We start from the raw sequence: 14,562 nt of genomic DNA, 5'->3' as shown, positions 1-14,562 counted from the left end.
GGAAGGAAGGAAGGAAGGAAGGAGCACTTAATTTATACACAAAATCATCAAACTTATATGATTTGTATTCTGTAGCTCATACATTAATACTTCATGAAACAGTGGAAACACTGCACAGAGCTAACTTAACTCGTCGTGTCACTTCTTGACACAGGACCTTCTGCAATACTCTCTGCCTCTGGCTTACTAAAAATCCGAAGGGGCTGAAAAGAAAAGGAACTCTGAGTCACTCTATTTTTCACTCTCTTTCTGTGTCATGTTCTCCGGGTGAATGGTTAGCTAGTGTATGGAAGTAACAGCAGGAAACAAGGAAGCAAGGATATGCTAGGGCCCCTAGGGCACTGGTGTTTTTTAGAAGCCATTGCCTGCTTTTAGAGCAAGTCTGGTTGGAAAGGAAAGTGAGTCCTTTGGGGCTTTCAGTGCAGCCCCTCCTTAGCCATAGATGTGGCATGCTTATTCTGTACTCCCTTGAGTCTTGCTCAACTTCCTTTCCCTAAAGAATGACCAAATCTTTCTGTTCCCAGTCTCAATTTTACCAGGGGAGAAAGAGATTAGAGATTAGATTTTAGAAAATTTTCAAAAAAAAAAAAAAAAAAAAAAGAACCTGCTATTGTGACAATCCAGGAAATACTAGAGTTCCAGGGGTTCCTGAGGGAAACATAGGGAAAGCAGCCGCTCTAGACCAGAAGAGGGACTTAGCTTAAGTTTCCAGTGAGAGGTTTGGCTTCTGCAAGACTAGGAGGTCCACAGGATGGCACGCTCTGTAAGTGGTGAGTCTGCACCCAGCTCATCAGCAATATTTCAAAGGGGAAGAAAAGTTCTCATGCAGAAAGTGGAGAGCTGGGTTCTGAGCTTTACACACCTGGCTTAGAAGGTAAGGGTAAACATCCACTGTGTTTGACCTTATAGAGGAGCCAGGCTCTGAAAACAGCATCACTGTCTCAAGCAACAGGGCTGCAAAGTTGTTGACATCTACAATCACATATCAAAAAAGCAATGGCGACCACCCTGGACATCCAGGGTCCAGGATTCCTGTGTCATCCAATGAAGAGAAGAATGGAGCCAGGTGGGTGTGGGTGTAGAATCATATTTAATGTATTTAGAAAAGTGAAGAAAATTTAACATTTCCTGCATTGGTCTCATAACCACTTCTTACTTGAGCTCAAGAAAAAATACACCCAGTCTATTCTTTTTGACTGAGATATAATTTACATATAACATTGTTACACACCTTACAGTTTAAGTTGTACATGTTGATTTGATACATATTGCCATATAATTACCATTGTAACTTTAGCTAACACTTCTTTCCTATCACATAATTAACATCTCTTTTTTATGGTGAGAACAGACAAGATCTAGTCTCTTAGAAATTTTCAAGTACATAATACAGTATTATTGACTATAGTAACCATGCTGCACATTAGATCTCCAGAACTCTTTATCTCCTAGTTTCAAGTTTATGCCCTTAAACAATAACTTCCTGATTCCTCCACCACCCTCAAAGCCCCCAGTAATCACCCTTCTACTCCCTGGTTCTACCAGTTCAGCTTTTTTAGATTCCACATATAAATATCATAACATCATTTGTCTTTATTTATTTTTACCTTTTCACATTAGATCATTTCCACTTAAATCCAAGTTACATAATTTTTTATAACTGCAAAATTCTGAAACCTCTTTTAAATAACATGGATAGGCATTTAAATTAAAATGCAGAACTCAACAAAACAAACCCTCTTCTACACTAGACATTCATAACTATTACTTACATCATTTGCTTCTAAAGAAAGAAAATCTGTTCAGCTGGTAACCACAGCCTGCTTACTTATACAACTGAAATCACTTTTAGCTCAGTGGGACAAGCCATACATAACCTTGGAGATTCTTTAAGAACTGTGTGTATTTTTTCAATGAACTAAATCAGTTAATGTAAATTAGTTCAGGAAATATTTCATCAGGTTGTAATATGGCATTTGGCAATAATCTTTATTCCTACAACTATCAAAGTCACAATTACATTTGCTTCACTGCACTTAAAATGGCAACGTGATCTACGAACAGGTGTTTCACTTGGAATTAGAGACAGCAGACCCAAGTTTGGTTCCAATAATAGAGCTTGACTTTTGCGGGTGCCTGGGTAGCTCAGTCTGTTGAGTGTGTGACTTCAGCTCAGGTCATGATATCGGGGTTCATGAGTTTGAGCCCCATTTCGGGCTTTGGGCTGACAGTTCAGAGCCTGGAGCCTGCCTTGGATTCTGTGTCTCCCTCTCTCTGTCCCTTCCCTGCTTGTGCTCTGTCTCTCAATAATCAATAAGCATTGAAAAAAAAAATTGTTTTAAATAGAGCTTGGCTTTAGGTCTTCATAAGAGAACTTTCTAAAATCACTGGGCCTCACATGGGCTATTTAAAATACAAGATTTTTTTTTGTCCCCAACAAAAGCAGCCTATGTAAAACCAGTTGCTTATATACATTTCCCCCGTTGCTTCCTACATTATTAAGAGAACATTTAACATTCTTTTTTTTTTAAGTTTATTTATTTATTTAGAGACAGATCGAGAGCAAGAGTGAGAGCAAGGGGCAGAGAGAGAGAATCCCAAGCAGACTCTGCACCAACAGTGCAGAGCCCCATACAGGGCTTGAACCCATAAACCATGAGATCTTGACGGAGCAGAAGTCGGAAACTTAACCAACTGAGCCACACAGAAGCCCCAAACATTTAATGTTCTTAAAATTCCTTCATAGATTCCTAAGACATATTTTCCAAAATAAACAATTAAAAGATAAAATAGTTTTTATTTCAAGCCACTGATTGGTCTTCTAGACTACCATCATTTTAATTTTTAACCACTTTCAAAAATGCATTTTTCTGGAAATTAAGTAAACATAATTTTCCCTGCAGTCTTCCTGCATTGTTATTGTGGCTTGTTTTCCACATTGCCAACTTGAAAAGTCACCATAAAAGGAACTCTCATTGTTTTTGTTTAATGATCTGTGCTGATGGGTATTCTTTAGCAATGTGGTTTTACCCATTCAAATGAGTGGGACTTATACTTCAGGACAAAAATTCTTCACTGTTTTTTCATGGGTCAAATGAGACAAGACAGATCTCACACCTTCTAGACCAGCATTTCTCGAACCTAAGTGTGTATCACAATCACTTGGAAAGCTTGTTAAACCACAGGTGAGTGGGCTCCGCCCCTGAATTTCTGAATCAGTAGAAAGGACTGGAGAATTCGTGTTTGTAACCACTTCTCAGGTCCACACTATGAAAAACCACTGTTAGAGACTGTCCTAGAGGTCCGATAAGAAACAAAAAGTGTTTACAAAACACCTTTAAAATACTACTGGAGAAAATTAAAACACTCATACTTCTGATTCCAAAATGTATCAACCTCATAATATTTCTTAAAAGAATTTTAGTAAACAATATTATAAATATCCATTATTTCAAATAAAAATATGTCTAAAATTATTATACTGTATTTATTTTTATTTTTTATTTTTTAAATTTACATCCAAATTAGTTAGCATATAGTGCAACAATGATTTCAGGAGTAGATTCCTTAATGCCCCTTACCCATTTAGCCCATCCCCCCTCCCACAACCCCTCCAGTAACCCTCTGTTTGTTCTCCATATTTATGAGTCTCTTCTGTTTTGTCCCCTTCCCTGTTTTTATATTATTTTTGTTTCCCTTCCCTTATATTCATCTGTTTTGTCTCTTAAAGTCCTCATATGAGTGAAGTCACAGGATTTTTGTCTTTCTCTAATTTCGCTTAGCATAATACCCTCCAGTTCCATACACGTAGTTGCAAATAGCAAGATTTCATTCTTTTGGATTGCCGAGTAATACTCCATTGTATATATATACCACTTCTTCTTTATCCATTCATCCATCAATGGACATTTGGGCTCTGTCCATACTTTGGCCATTGTTGATAGTGCTGCTATAAACATGGGGGTGCATGTGTCCCTTCGAAAAAATATAACTGTATCCCGTGGATAAATGCCTAGTAGTGCAATTGCTGGGTCATAGGGTAGTACTATTTTGTTTTTTGAGGAACCTCCATACTGTTTTCCACAGGGGCTGCATCAGCTTGCATTCCCACCAACAATGCAAAAGAGATCCTCTTTCTCTGTATCCTCGCCAATACCTGTTTTTGCCTGAGTTGTTAATGGTAGCCATTCTGGCAGGTGTAAGGTGGTATCTCATTGTGGTTTTGATTTGTATTTCCCTGATGATGAGTGATGTTGAGCATTTTTTCATGTGTCGGTAGGCCACATGAATGTCTTCTTTGGAGAAGTGTCTATTTGTGTTTGCCCGTTTCTTCACTGGATTATTTGTTTTTTGGGAGTTGAGTTTGATAAGTTCTTTATAGATTTTGGATACTAACCCTTTATCTGATGTGTCATTTGCAAATATCTTCTCCCATTCCATCAGTTGCCTTTTAGTTTTTCTAATTGTTTCCTTTGCTGTACAGAATCTTTTTGTTTTGATGAGGTCCCAGTAGTTCATTTTTGCTTCTGTTTCTCTTCCCTCTGGAGACGTGTTGAGTAAGAGGTTGCTGCGGCTAAGGTCAAAGAGGTTGTTGCCTGCTTTCTCCTCGAGGATTTTGATGGCTTCCTGTCTTACATCTAGGGCTTTAATCCACTTTGAGTTTATTTTTGTGTCTGGTGTAAGAAAGTGGTCCAGGTTCATTGTTCTGCATATCGCTGTCGTTTTCCCAGCACCACTTGCTGAAGAGACTGTCTTTATTCCATTGGATATTCTTTCCTGCTTTGTCAAAGATTAGTTGGCCATACCTTTGTGGTTCCACTTCTGGGTTCTCTTTTCAGTTCCATTGATCTGAGTGTCTGTTCTTGTGCCAGTACCATACTGTCTTGATGATTACAGCTCTGTAGTATAGCTTGAAGCCTGGGACTGTGATGGCTCCTGCTTTGGTTTTCTTTTTCAAGATCACTTTGGCTATTCGGGGTCTTTCCTGGTCCCATACAAATTTTAGGATTGTTTGTTCTAGCTCTGTGAAGAATGCTGGTGTTATTTTGATAGGGATTGCATTAAATATATAGATTGTTTTGAGTAATATTGACGTTTTAACAATATTTGTTCTTCCTATCCAGGAGCATGGAATCTTTTTCCATTTTTTTTGTGTCTTCTTCAATTTCTTTCATAAGCTTTCTATAGTTTTCAGCATATAGATTTTTCACCTCTTTGGTTAGATTCATTCCTAGGTATTTTATGGTTTTTGGCACAACTGTAAATGGGATCGATTCCTTGATTTCTCTTTATGTACCTTCATTGTTGGTGCATAGGAATGCAACTGATTTCTGTGCGTTGATTTTATATCCTGCAACATTGCTGAATTCATGAATCAGTTCTAGCAGTGTTTTGGTGGAATCTTTTGGGTTTTCCATATAGAGTATCATGTCATCTGTGAAGAGTGAAAGTTTGACCTCCTCCTGGCCGATTTGGATGCCTTTTATTTCTTTGTGTTGTCTGATTGCAGAGCTAAAACTTCCAATACTATGAGAGACAGAGACAGAATACAAGTGGGTTGGGGCATAGAGAGAGGGAGGCACAGAATCTGAAGCAGGCTCCAGGATCCAAGCTGTCAGCACTGTTGAATAACAGTGGCGAGAGTGGACATCCCTGTCTTGTTCCTGACCTTAGGGGGAAAGCTCTCAGTTTTTCCCCATTGAGGATGATATTAGCGTTGGGTCGTTCATATTTGGCTTTTATGATCTCGAGGTATGATCCTTCTATCCCTACTTTCTTGAGGGTTTTTATGAAGAAAATTTGCTGTATTTTGTCAATTGCTTTCTCTGCATCTATTGAGAGTATCATATGGTTCTTGTCCTTTCTTTTATTGATGTGATGAATCACATTAATTGTTTTGTGGATATTGAGCCAGCCCTGCATCCCAGGTATAAATCCCACTTGGTCGTGGTGAATAATTTTTTTTAATGTATTGTTGGATCCAGTTGGCTAATATCTTGTTGAGGATTTTTGCAACCATGTTCATCAGGGAAATTGGTCTATAGTTCTCCTTTTTAGTGGGGTCTTTGGTTTTGGAATCAAGGTAATGCTGGCTTCATAGAAAGAGTTTGGAAGTTTTCCTTCCATTTCTATTTTTTGGAACAGCTTCAAGAGAATAGGTGTTAACGCTTCCTTAAATGTTTGGTAGAATTCCCCTGGAAAGCCATCTGGCGCTGGACTCTGGTTTTTTGGCAGATTTTTGATTTCTAATTCTATTTCCTTACTGGTTATAGGTCTGTTCAAATTTTTTATTTCTTCCTGTTTCAGTTTTGGTAGTGTATATGTTTCTAGGAATTTGTCCCTTTCTTCCAGATTGCCCATTTTATTGGCATATAATTACTCATAATATTCTCATATTATTGTTTTTATTTCTGTTGTGTTGGTTGTGATCTCTCCTCTTTCATTCTTGATTTTATTTATTTGGGTCCTTTCCTTTTTCTTTTTGATCAAACTGGTTAATGGTTTATCAGTTTTGTTAATTCTTTCAAAGAACCAGCTTCTAGTTTCCCTGATCTGTTCTACTGGTTTTTTTGGTTTTTTTGTTTTGTTTTGTTTTTTGTTTTTTTTGGTTTTGATAGCAATTTCTGCTCTAATCTTTATTATTTCCTGTCTTCTGCTGGTTTTGGGTTTTATTAGTTGTTCTTTTTCCAACTTCTTAAGGCATAAGGTTAGGTTGTGTGAGATTTTCTTCCTTCTTTAGGAAGGCCTGGATTGCTATATACTTTCCTTTTATGACCGTCTTTGCTGCATCCCTGAGGTTTTGGGTTGTGGTATTATCATTTTCATTGACTTCCATATACTTTTTAATTTCCTCTTTAACTTCTTGGTTAACCCATTCATTCTTTAGTAGGATGTTCCTCAATCCCCAAGTGGTTGATTTTGAGTTTCATAGCGTTGTGGTCTGAAAATACGCACGGTATGATCTCGATCCTTCTGTATGTACTTAGGGCTGATTTGTGTCCCAGTATGTGGTCTATTCTGGAGAACGTTCCATGTGCACTGGAGAAGAATGTATATTCTGCTGCTTTAGCATGAAATGTTCTGAATATATCTGTTGAGTCCATCTGGTTCAGTGTGTCATTCAAAGCCATTGTTTCCTTGTTGATTTTTTTTATTAGATGATGTGTCCTTTGCTGTGAGTGGGGTGTTGAAGTCTCCTATTATGGTATTACTATTGATGAGTTTCTTTTTCTTTTTAAAAATTTTTTTTAATGTTTATTTATTTTTGAGAGAGACAGAGACAGAATACAAGTGGGTTGGGGCATAGAAAGAGGGAGGCACAGAATCTGAAGCAGGCTCCAGGATCCAAGCTGTCAGCACAGAGCCTGACATGGGGCTCAAACTCACGAGCTGTGAGATCATGACCTGAGCCAAAGTCAGACACTCAACTGAGCCACCCAGGCGCCCCTTGAAGAGTTTCTTTATGTTTGTGGTTCTTTGATTTATATATTTGTGTCCTTTCACATTTGGTGCACAAATGTTTACAGTTGTTAGGTCTTCTTGGTGGATAGACCCCTTGATTATTATATAATGCCCTTCTGCATCTCTTGATACAATATTTATTTTAAAGTCTAGATTGTCTGATATAAGTATGGCTACCTTGGCTTTCTTTTGTTGACCATTAGCATGATAGATGATTCTCCATCCCCTTATTTTCAATTTGAAGTATCTTTAGGTCTAAAGTGGGTCTCTTGTAAACAGCATATAGATGGATCTTGTTTTCTTATCCATTCTGTTACCCTATGTCTTTTGATTGGAGCTTCAAGTCCATTGATGTTTGGAGTGAGTACTGAAAGATATGAATTTATTGCCATTATGATGCTTGTAGAGTTGGAGTTTCTGGTGGTGTTCTCTGGTCCTTTCTAATCTTTTGTTGCTTTTGGTGTATATATATATATATTTTTTTTTTTTCATCTTTTCTCCCCTCAAAAAGTCCCCCTAAAAATTTCTTGCAGGGCTGGTTTAGTGGTCACAAACTCCTTTGATTTTCCTTTTTCTTGGAAACTTTTTATCTCTCCTTCTATTTTGAATGACAGCCTTGCTGGATAAAGAAATCTTGGCTGCATAGTTTTCTGATTCAGCACACTGAATATATCCTGCCACTCCTTTCTGGTCTGCCAAGTTTCTGTGGCTAGGTCTGCTGCAAACCTGATCTGTCTTCCCTTGTAGGTTAGGGACCTTTTTTTTCCCTTTTGCTGCTTTCATGATTCTCTCCTTGCCTGAGTATTTTGTGAATTTGACTATGATATGCCTTGTTGATGGTCAGTTTTTGTTGAATCTAATGGGGGTCCTCTGTGCTTCCTGGATTTTGATGTCTGTGTCTTTCCCCAGGTTAGGAAAGTTTTCCACTCTGATTTGCTCACATAACCTTTCTACCCCTATTTTTCTTCCTCTTCCAGGACCCCTATGATTCTGATGTTGTTCATTTTTAATGAGTCACTAATTTCTCTAATTCTTAAATCGTGCTCTTTTGCCTTCATCTCCCTCTTTTTTTTTCTGCTTCATTATTCTCTATAAGTTTGTCCTCTATATCACTGATTCTGTGTTCTGCCTCATCCATCCTTGCCACCACTGCATCCATCTGTGATTGCAGCTCAGTTATAGCATTTTTAATTTCATTCTATTTTTTACTTCTTTTACCTCTGCAGAAAGGCATTCTAATCTATTTTTGACTTCAGCTAGTATTCTTATTATCGTAATTCTAAATTTTGGTTGAGACCTCTTGCTTGTATCTGTGTTGGTTAAATCCATGGCTGTCGTTTCTTCGTGCTCTTTCTTTTGGGGTGAATTCCTTCATTTTGTCATTTTGAAGGGAGAAAAGGAATTAATGAGGTAGAAAAATTGAAAGAAAAATATTAAAATTAAAAAATATTAAAATTAAAAAATTAAAAACACACACACATAAAAATATAATAAATGATGCTATATCCTAGGTGTGTTTTGGTCTGGGTGTTGAAAGTGGTTTGGTAGGTTAGAGGGAAAAAAGGTGGGGGAAGAAAGGGAAAAAAAGGAAATCATTTGAGAATTTGAAAAAATGAATACAGTGAAGTAGACTAAAATGAGACGATGGGAGTAAAACAGAATTTGAAAAAGTATACACAAAAGTAAAGAATATAGTAGAAAAAAATTAAAGAAAAATATTTTTAATAAAAATTAAAAATACAAATGAATTTTTTTCTTTTCTGTATTCAAGAAAAAGAAAAGAAACAAAAAAGAGAAAAAGGAAAAAAAGAAAATTATTCAAAAATTTGAAAAAGTGAATACACTGTCATAGACTAAAATAAAATGATGGAAGTAAAATAGAATTTGAAAAAATTTACATAAAAGCAAAAAATATAGTAAAAAAATTAAAGAAAAATATTTTTAATAGAAATTGAAAGTAAAAATGAAGTTTTTCTCTTTCTGCATTCAAAAAAAAGAAAAGAAAAAGGAAATCATTTGAAAATTTGAAAAGGTGAATACACTAGACTAAAATAAAATGAATGAAGTATTATAGAATTTGAAAAAATTTACACAAAAGTAAAAAATATAACAATAAAAATTAAAGAAAAATATTTTTAATAAAAATTAAAAATAAAAATGATTCTTTTTTCTTTCTGTAATCAAGAAAAAGAAAAGAAGTGTAAAAGAGAAAAAGAAAGAAAATTGAATTGATGGACCTGCTAACAGATTGAAGTAGGGCTGAAATTACTTTGTTTTCCCCATAGTGGAAAAGTCATAGAAGTCAGACTATGTAGCACTTTATAGTCCATAAACTAAGCAGGCAGTGAGACTTGGGTTCTTGAAGAGCAAGGTTGGCCCAGTTGGGCGGGGCTCAGTGTAAAGACTCCGTTCTCCACTAGATGGCACCGCTAGTCTACTGGGGTGGAGTGTTGTGGGGCCCATAGGTGAAAGAGGCACCACCCAGCTATCCAGTCTGTACTCCCGGATCAGCAGTTGCACACCTGTCCTCTGTCTTCAGCTCTTGTCCACTCCCTGCCTTTTCACTGTCCGTGACCAGGCCCCAGGCAGTACCTCTCTCCTGAGTTTTGTCTCAGATGTGACTGTTTTCCCCGGCCCCTTACTTCTGAAGGACTGCGGCTTTGGCCCGTTCCGCCCCTCTGCGGGAAGGTCTCACCGAGCAATGGCCGAATGAACAATGGCTGAATGTCGGCTGCACCCAGGAACGCTTGCCAGACCCTGCTTCTACCGGTGCCCCGAGACTGCGGCCAGGTGCCAGGCCGCCCGGGAAAAAGTTCGCGAGATAGTGTAGCGGCAGCTTTTCAGAGATTATGGAAAATCACAACACACATCTGGTACCGGGCTTCACCCTTAAAGACCTTGTTCCAGCACCAGCGAATGTGGCCATTTTCTGGGGTCTGCTGGGACCAGGTGGCTTCAACAGTCTCTACCAAATGTCCTTCCAGCAGTGGAACCGCTTTTCCCCGTGTGGCCTGAGAACCTCCCGGACCCCACTCTGTTCCTGGAGATTCGCGTTCCCACGAGAGCACCGCCAGGTATCGAGCTGCGGAGTTGCAGCCTTTGAGCTCCCTTTGTTTACAGTCTCAATGGAATTTAAACCCTCTCCTTTCTCCTTTCTCCTTTCTCCCTTTTTAGTTTAGTCCCTGCGTCTGTTTCCAATTTTCCACTTTCTCTGCAGCTGCTTTTGGGGAGGGGTGCTTTTCCCGTATTCTCCCGCCCCCCAGTCCTCTCTCTGCTCGCAAAAACACCTCCCTTACCGCTCCCCAAGTTCAGCTTTCCGCTCCGCGTACCTGCTGAATTCTGTGGTTCAGGTTGTGCAGATTGTTGTGTTAATCCTCCAGTCAGTTTTCTAGGTGTGTAGGATGGTCTAGTGTTGCTTGGCTGTATTTCATGGATGCGAGACACACGAAAGATTTCCATGCTGTTCCGCCATCTTGGCTCCTCCCCTATACCATATTTTTAAGTTTAAGCACAACAATTTATTTTACCTCAGTTTTTAGACAGTTTCCAAAGAACAAACGCATTTTTCATTTCAGAATAATACAAAGTTAAAGACACTGTATAACTCTTAAAAAACGGCTTAATTAACTTAGTTAAAATTGACTCCACATGTTTACAGATCTTCCAAAAGTTACAAAGCAAACTCTAACTACATGTAAAGTAAAATTTTTCTAAAGACGTACATGATTATGGGTGTGGTTTGCTACCAATTATTTGTACCTCTTTTTAAAACAAAGTCACTTTTTTTTCATTTCCAGTTTGCGCAATGTATTCTGTCACCAATTATGTGATAATGTAAGAAATGGAATTTAATCAAAAAATCAACTTACCTTAGAATCCTAAATGCACATCATATGTCAGAGAATAAGTGTAGCCCTTGTAACAAATTACTGCCCCACATCAGTTTCCTGAATCTTATGGTGTAAATTAATGTCTAAAGGAAATATTTTTCATTCAGTAATGACTTAAAACTTCACATTATTAAATATGTGTGCCTAAGAACTGGATTTTAGTCGACTTTACGCCCTGTGTATTTTCATGTTAATTTGAAGCACTTTTAAAAGCTAACAGGTTTGTTGACTGCCTCTCACTGTTTAGCTCTCTGAAAACTAACCGCTCTGCTGCACGTTGACTAGGGCAGGTAAAGAGAATTTTGTGGCGAGGATAACTTCAAGGTGACAAGTTTACTTCTCAGGACTTTGGATTGCTTTTCTTAATGTGCCATTTAATAATCAAGTGTGGTCTTAATAACAACCTTCTCGAGAAACTCATTTAATGATGCTAAGAACACCAGTTCTCCCAGCCTTTCCAAAGGAAGGGACTTACTACTATGATGTGGAGACTTATAAAGTCTAAATTCTAAATTAACTTATAAAGTTAAATTAACTTTAAAATTAACAAAGATGAGAGGCTCCTGGGTGGCTCAGTCGGTTAAGCATACGACTTTGGCTCGGGTCATGATCTTAAGGTTCGTGGGTTCGAGTTCTGCATCGGGCTCTGTCAGCTCAGAGCCTGGAGCCTGCTTCAGAGTCTGTGTTTCCCTCTCTCTCTCTCTGCTCCTCCCCTGCTCACTCTCTCTCTCTCTCTCTCTCTCTCTCTCTCTCAAAAATAAAATTTATTTTTAATTAACAGAGATGAGTAAATTGCCGGAAGTAAAGAATAGTTACTACTCATCTTAGAGAAAGAAAAAAAAAAGGGGCACCTGGGTGGCTCAGTCAGTTAAGCGTCCGACTTCGGCTCAGGTCATGAGTTCGAGCCCCGTGTCGGGCTCTGTGCTCACCGCTCAGAGCCTGGAGCCTGTTTCAGATTCTGTGTCTCCCTCTCTCTGACCCTCCCCCATTCATGCTCTGTCTCTCTCTGTCTCAAAAATAAATAAATGTTTAAAAAAATTTTAAAAGAAAAAAAGAAAAAAAAGATGAATCCAATAACAATCATCAAAGATATGCGAGAAAATAAAGTTAACCATCAATTGACTAATTTGACATAACACACCTGGATTCATTGTCTCTTCAACCCTATTCTACCCAATCCTTTAGTGCGTCACTATTTTCTCAAGCTTCTCTCCTTCAGGAAATCACCAGGAATCAGGTACCAGACATATACTGGTATCAAGAACAAAGTCTAAAGTGTCCCGTCTCCTCGCTAATAATAGTCTCCGAGGCAAGAGGTCCATCCTACAAGGTTGACTCATTAAGCATCTACTTCCAGAACCTCATTCTCCTCCCACCTGCCTTTTTTTCCTATTTATTCATTGTTAGTGCCCAATAACTGTTAGTACCTTAACTTTTTTTAAGTACCTGTTTGATTCTTGGTATTTGCGGTGTGAATTTTCATGATTCCTCTCAGCTTCAGTCCACAATTTGTCCCTCTATGCCAGGATTGAAGCTGTTGTTTCTCTAGTACCTCCTTGCCACCTCCCCCTTGGTTCCAACAAGTACACATGTACCACAATATTCCACCCAGAAAATTCCTAACTTCCCTACAGCAAATTTGGTATGGCATTTGACCCTTATAAATGTATGTCTATTTGATATATTTACAGATTGACACATTGTGGAGAAAACCCAACTTCACATTTCAAAAGGTAAATACCAAGCTATAAACATGTAAGGAATCAAGAGCTGCCAAAAAATGTCTTCATTAAGATTTTTACCCCCCCGACCCAAGTTCGATTAGTCTCTAGAAGGGACAATAGCTGAGAAATTCCCTGAAGCTATTTCATGACAAGCTAACACGGGCCTGGAACATAAATTAGAAATCCCAGTTGACCTCTAGTAATTCTAAAAGAAGATTAAACGAGAAATAGGAGACACATTTTTGTTTTCACAACTAGGATTTCTTATTCCAACACCTTCTTACTTTAGTCACACAGCCTGAAGAGTGTTATCTCACCAGGAGAAGAGGAATATGACAGAACTGATCTGTCTTCACATAGCAAAATCATAAACTTAATTGCATAATTATATGTTACTTTTTTAATATTTGCTTTTATGACTATTGTGACAATTACTTTTCATGATCTCCATAAGTTCGTATACACCAACTCAAAAAACCTGACAACATTCTCACTCAGTTTAGTTACTGATCCATTTTAGTTACCATCTGTAAATTATTTACCATCTGTCTTTACCTTTGTCAATCTTTCTTTTTCTCAGTCTTCACCCCCAACCCTTGCCCCATTTTCTTCTTACTTATACTATCTCTGTATATCTCCTAAACATTTTCAGCCTTGGTACTACTTCCTTCTATACTTACTGGCAGAGGAAAGTTCTGGATTGTGGTAGACTGTGTATCTGCTCACCAATCCTACCCATCTTCTATCTTCTGATAATGTGTCCTATTCTACCTTCTAATCATAAAGTAAATGCAAAACCTAGTCTCAGATAATTATAAGGTTCTTTTCTCGTAGACACAATGCTTAATTCATGGCCAAACATGTAACCTAAAAGTAGAGACCTGCACCAACAATTCTTTAATTAGACAACGAGATGTTTCCTTGCTTTGGGGATCATGGACCAGAAAAGATAAGAACCAGAGATTAACAACAGCCATTATGTCAACCACACAGAGAAAATCTATCTAAAGTAATAAAGCATAGAGAAGCAGAGATAAAAAAAAAAAATAGAGAAAGGAGGAAGAGACCTATGGAAATAGACAAAGAGACTTGATGAACTTGACTGAGTTGGATTTCTGTCATCTGCACTCCAGGGAATTCTGATGAATACAAAAATGGGAAGTGGATTGTCATAAATAAGAAAAGCTAAAATGCAGGCATAACTGATAATTGATAAGGGTAGAAAGCAACAATTCTTCCATCCCAGACTGGGAAATTGGCAACTTAGTCATTCAATATAAAGTCATGCGATTAAAACTATCACCTGTCATGTCTTAGGACGAGGGTATGGCATGCCACTTTCCCTTTTTCCTACCACAACAATTGTGGAAATATGTATCAAGACAGAATATTGTCAGGTCCCTGAGTGATCATAATGTGAGAAATAAACTTCCATGGGAGATGTTTCTTACTGCAGCCCCCCACACACACACCTAGCATATACTGGC

The 14,562-nt window shown here is 38.0% G+C and overlaps 1 protein-coding gene across 3 annotated transcripts in view; it reads left to right on the top strand.

The window, feature by feature from the left end:
• The first annotated feature begins 681 nt into the window (after nt 1-681).
• The window catches only part of RXFP1 (relaxin family peptide receptor 1), a 131,871-nt gene continuing 117,990 nt past the window's right edge, over nt 682-14,562 (top strand). For 2 of the 3 annotated variants that reach the window (XM_042935178.1, XM_042935175.1), the window contains exon 1: nt 682-1,066. In XM_042935178.1, coding sequence (XP_042791112.1) covers nt 997-1,066 — 70 coding nt within the window. In that variant the 5' untranslated portion in view covers nt 682-996. The remainder of the gene's footprint in view (nt 1,067-14,562) is intronic. The other variant, XM_042935177.1, reaches the window with a different exon arrangement.

Source organism: Panthera leo, chromosome B1, assembly GCF_018350215.1.
Source record: "Panthera leo isolate Ple1 chromosome B1, P.leo_Ple1_pat1.1, whole genome shotgun sequence".
Taxonomy (NCBI): Eukaryota; Metazoa; Chordata; class Mammalia; order Carnivora; family Felidae; genus Panthera; species Panthera leo.
This window is presented reverse-complemented; position numbering and strand designations above follow the sequence as displayed.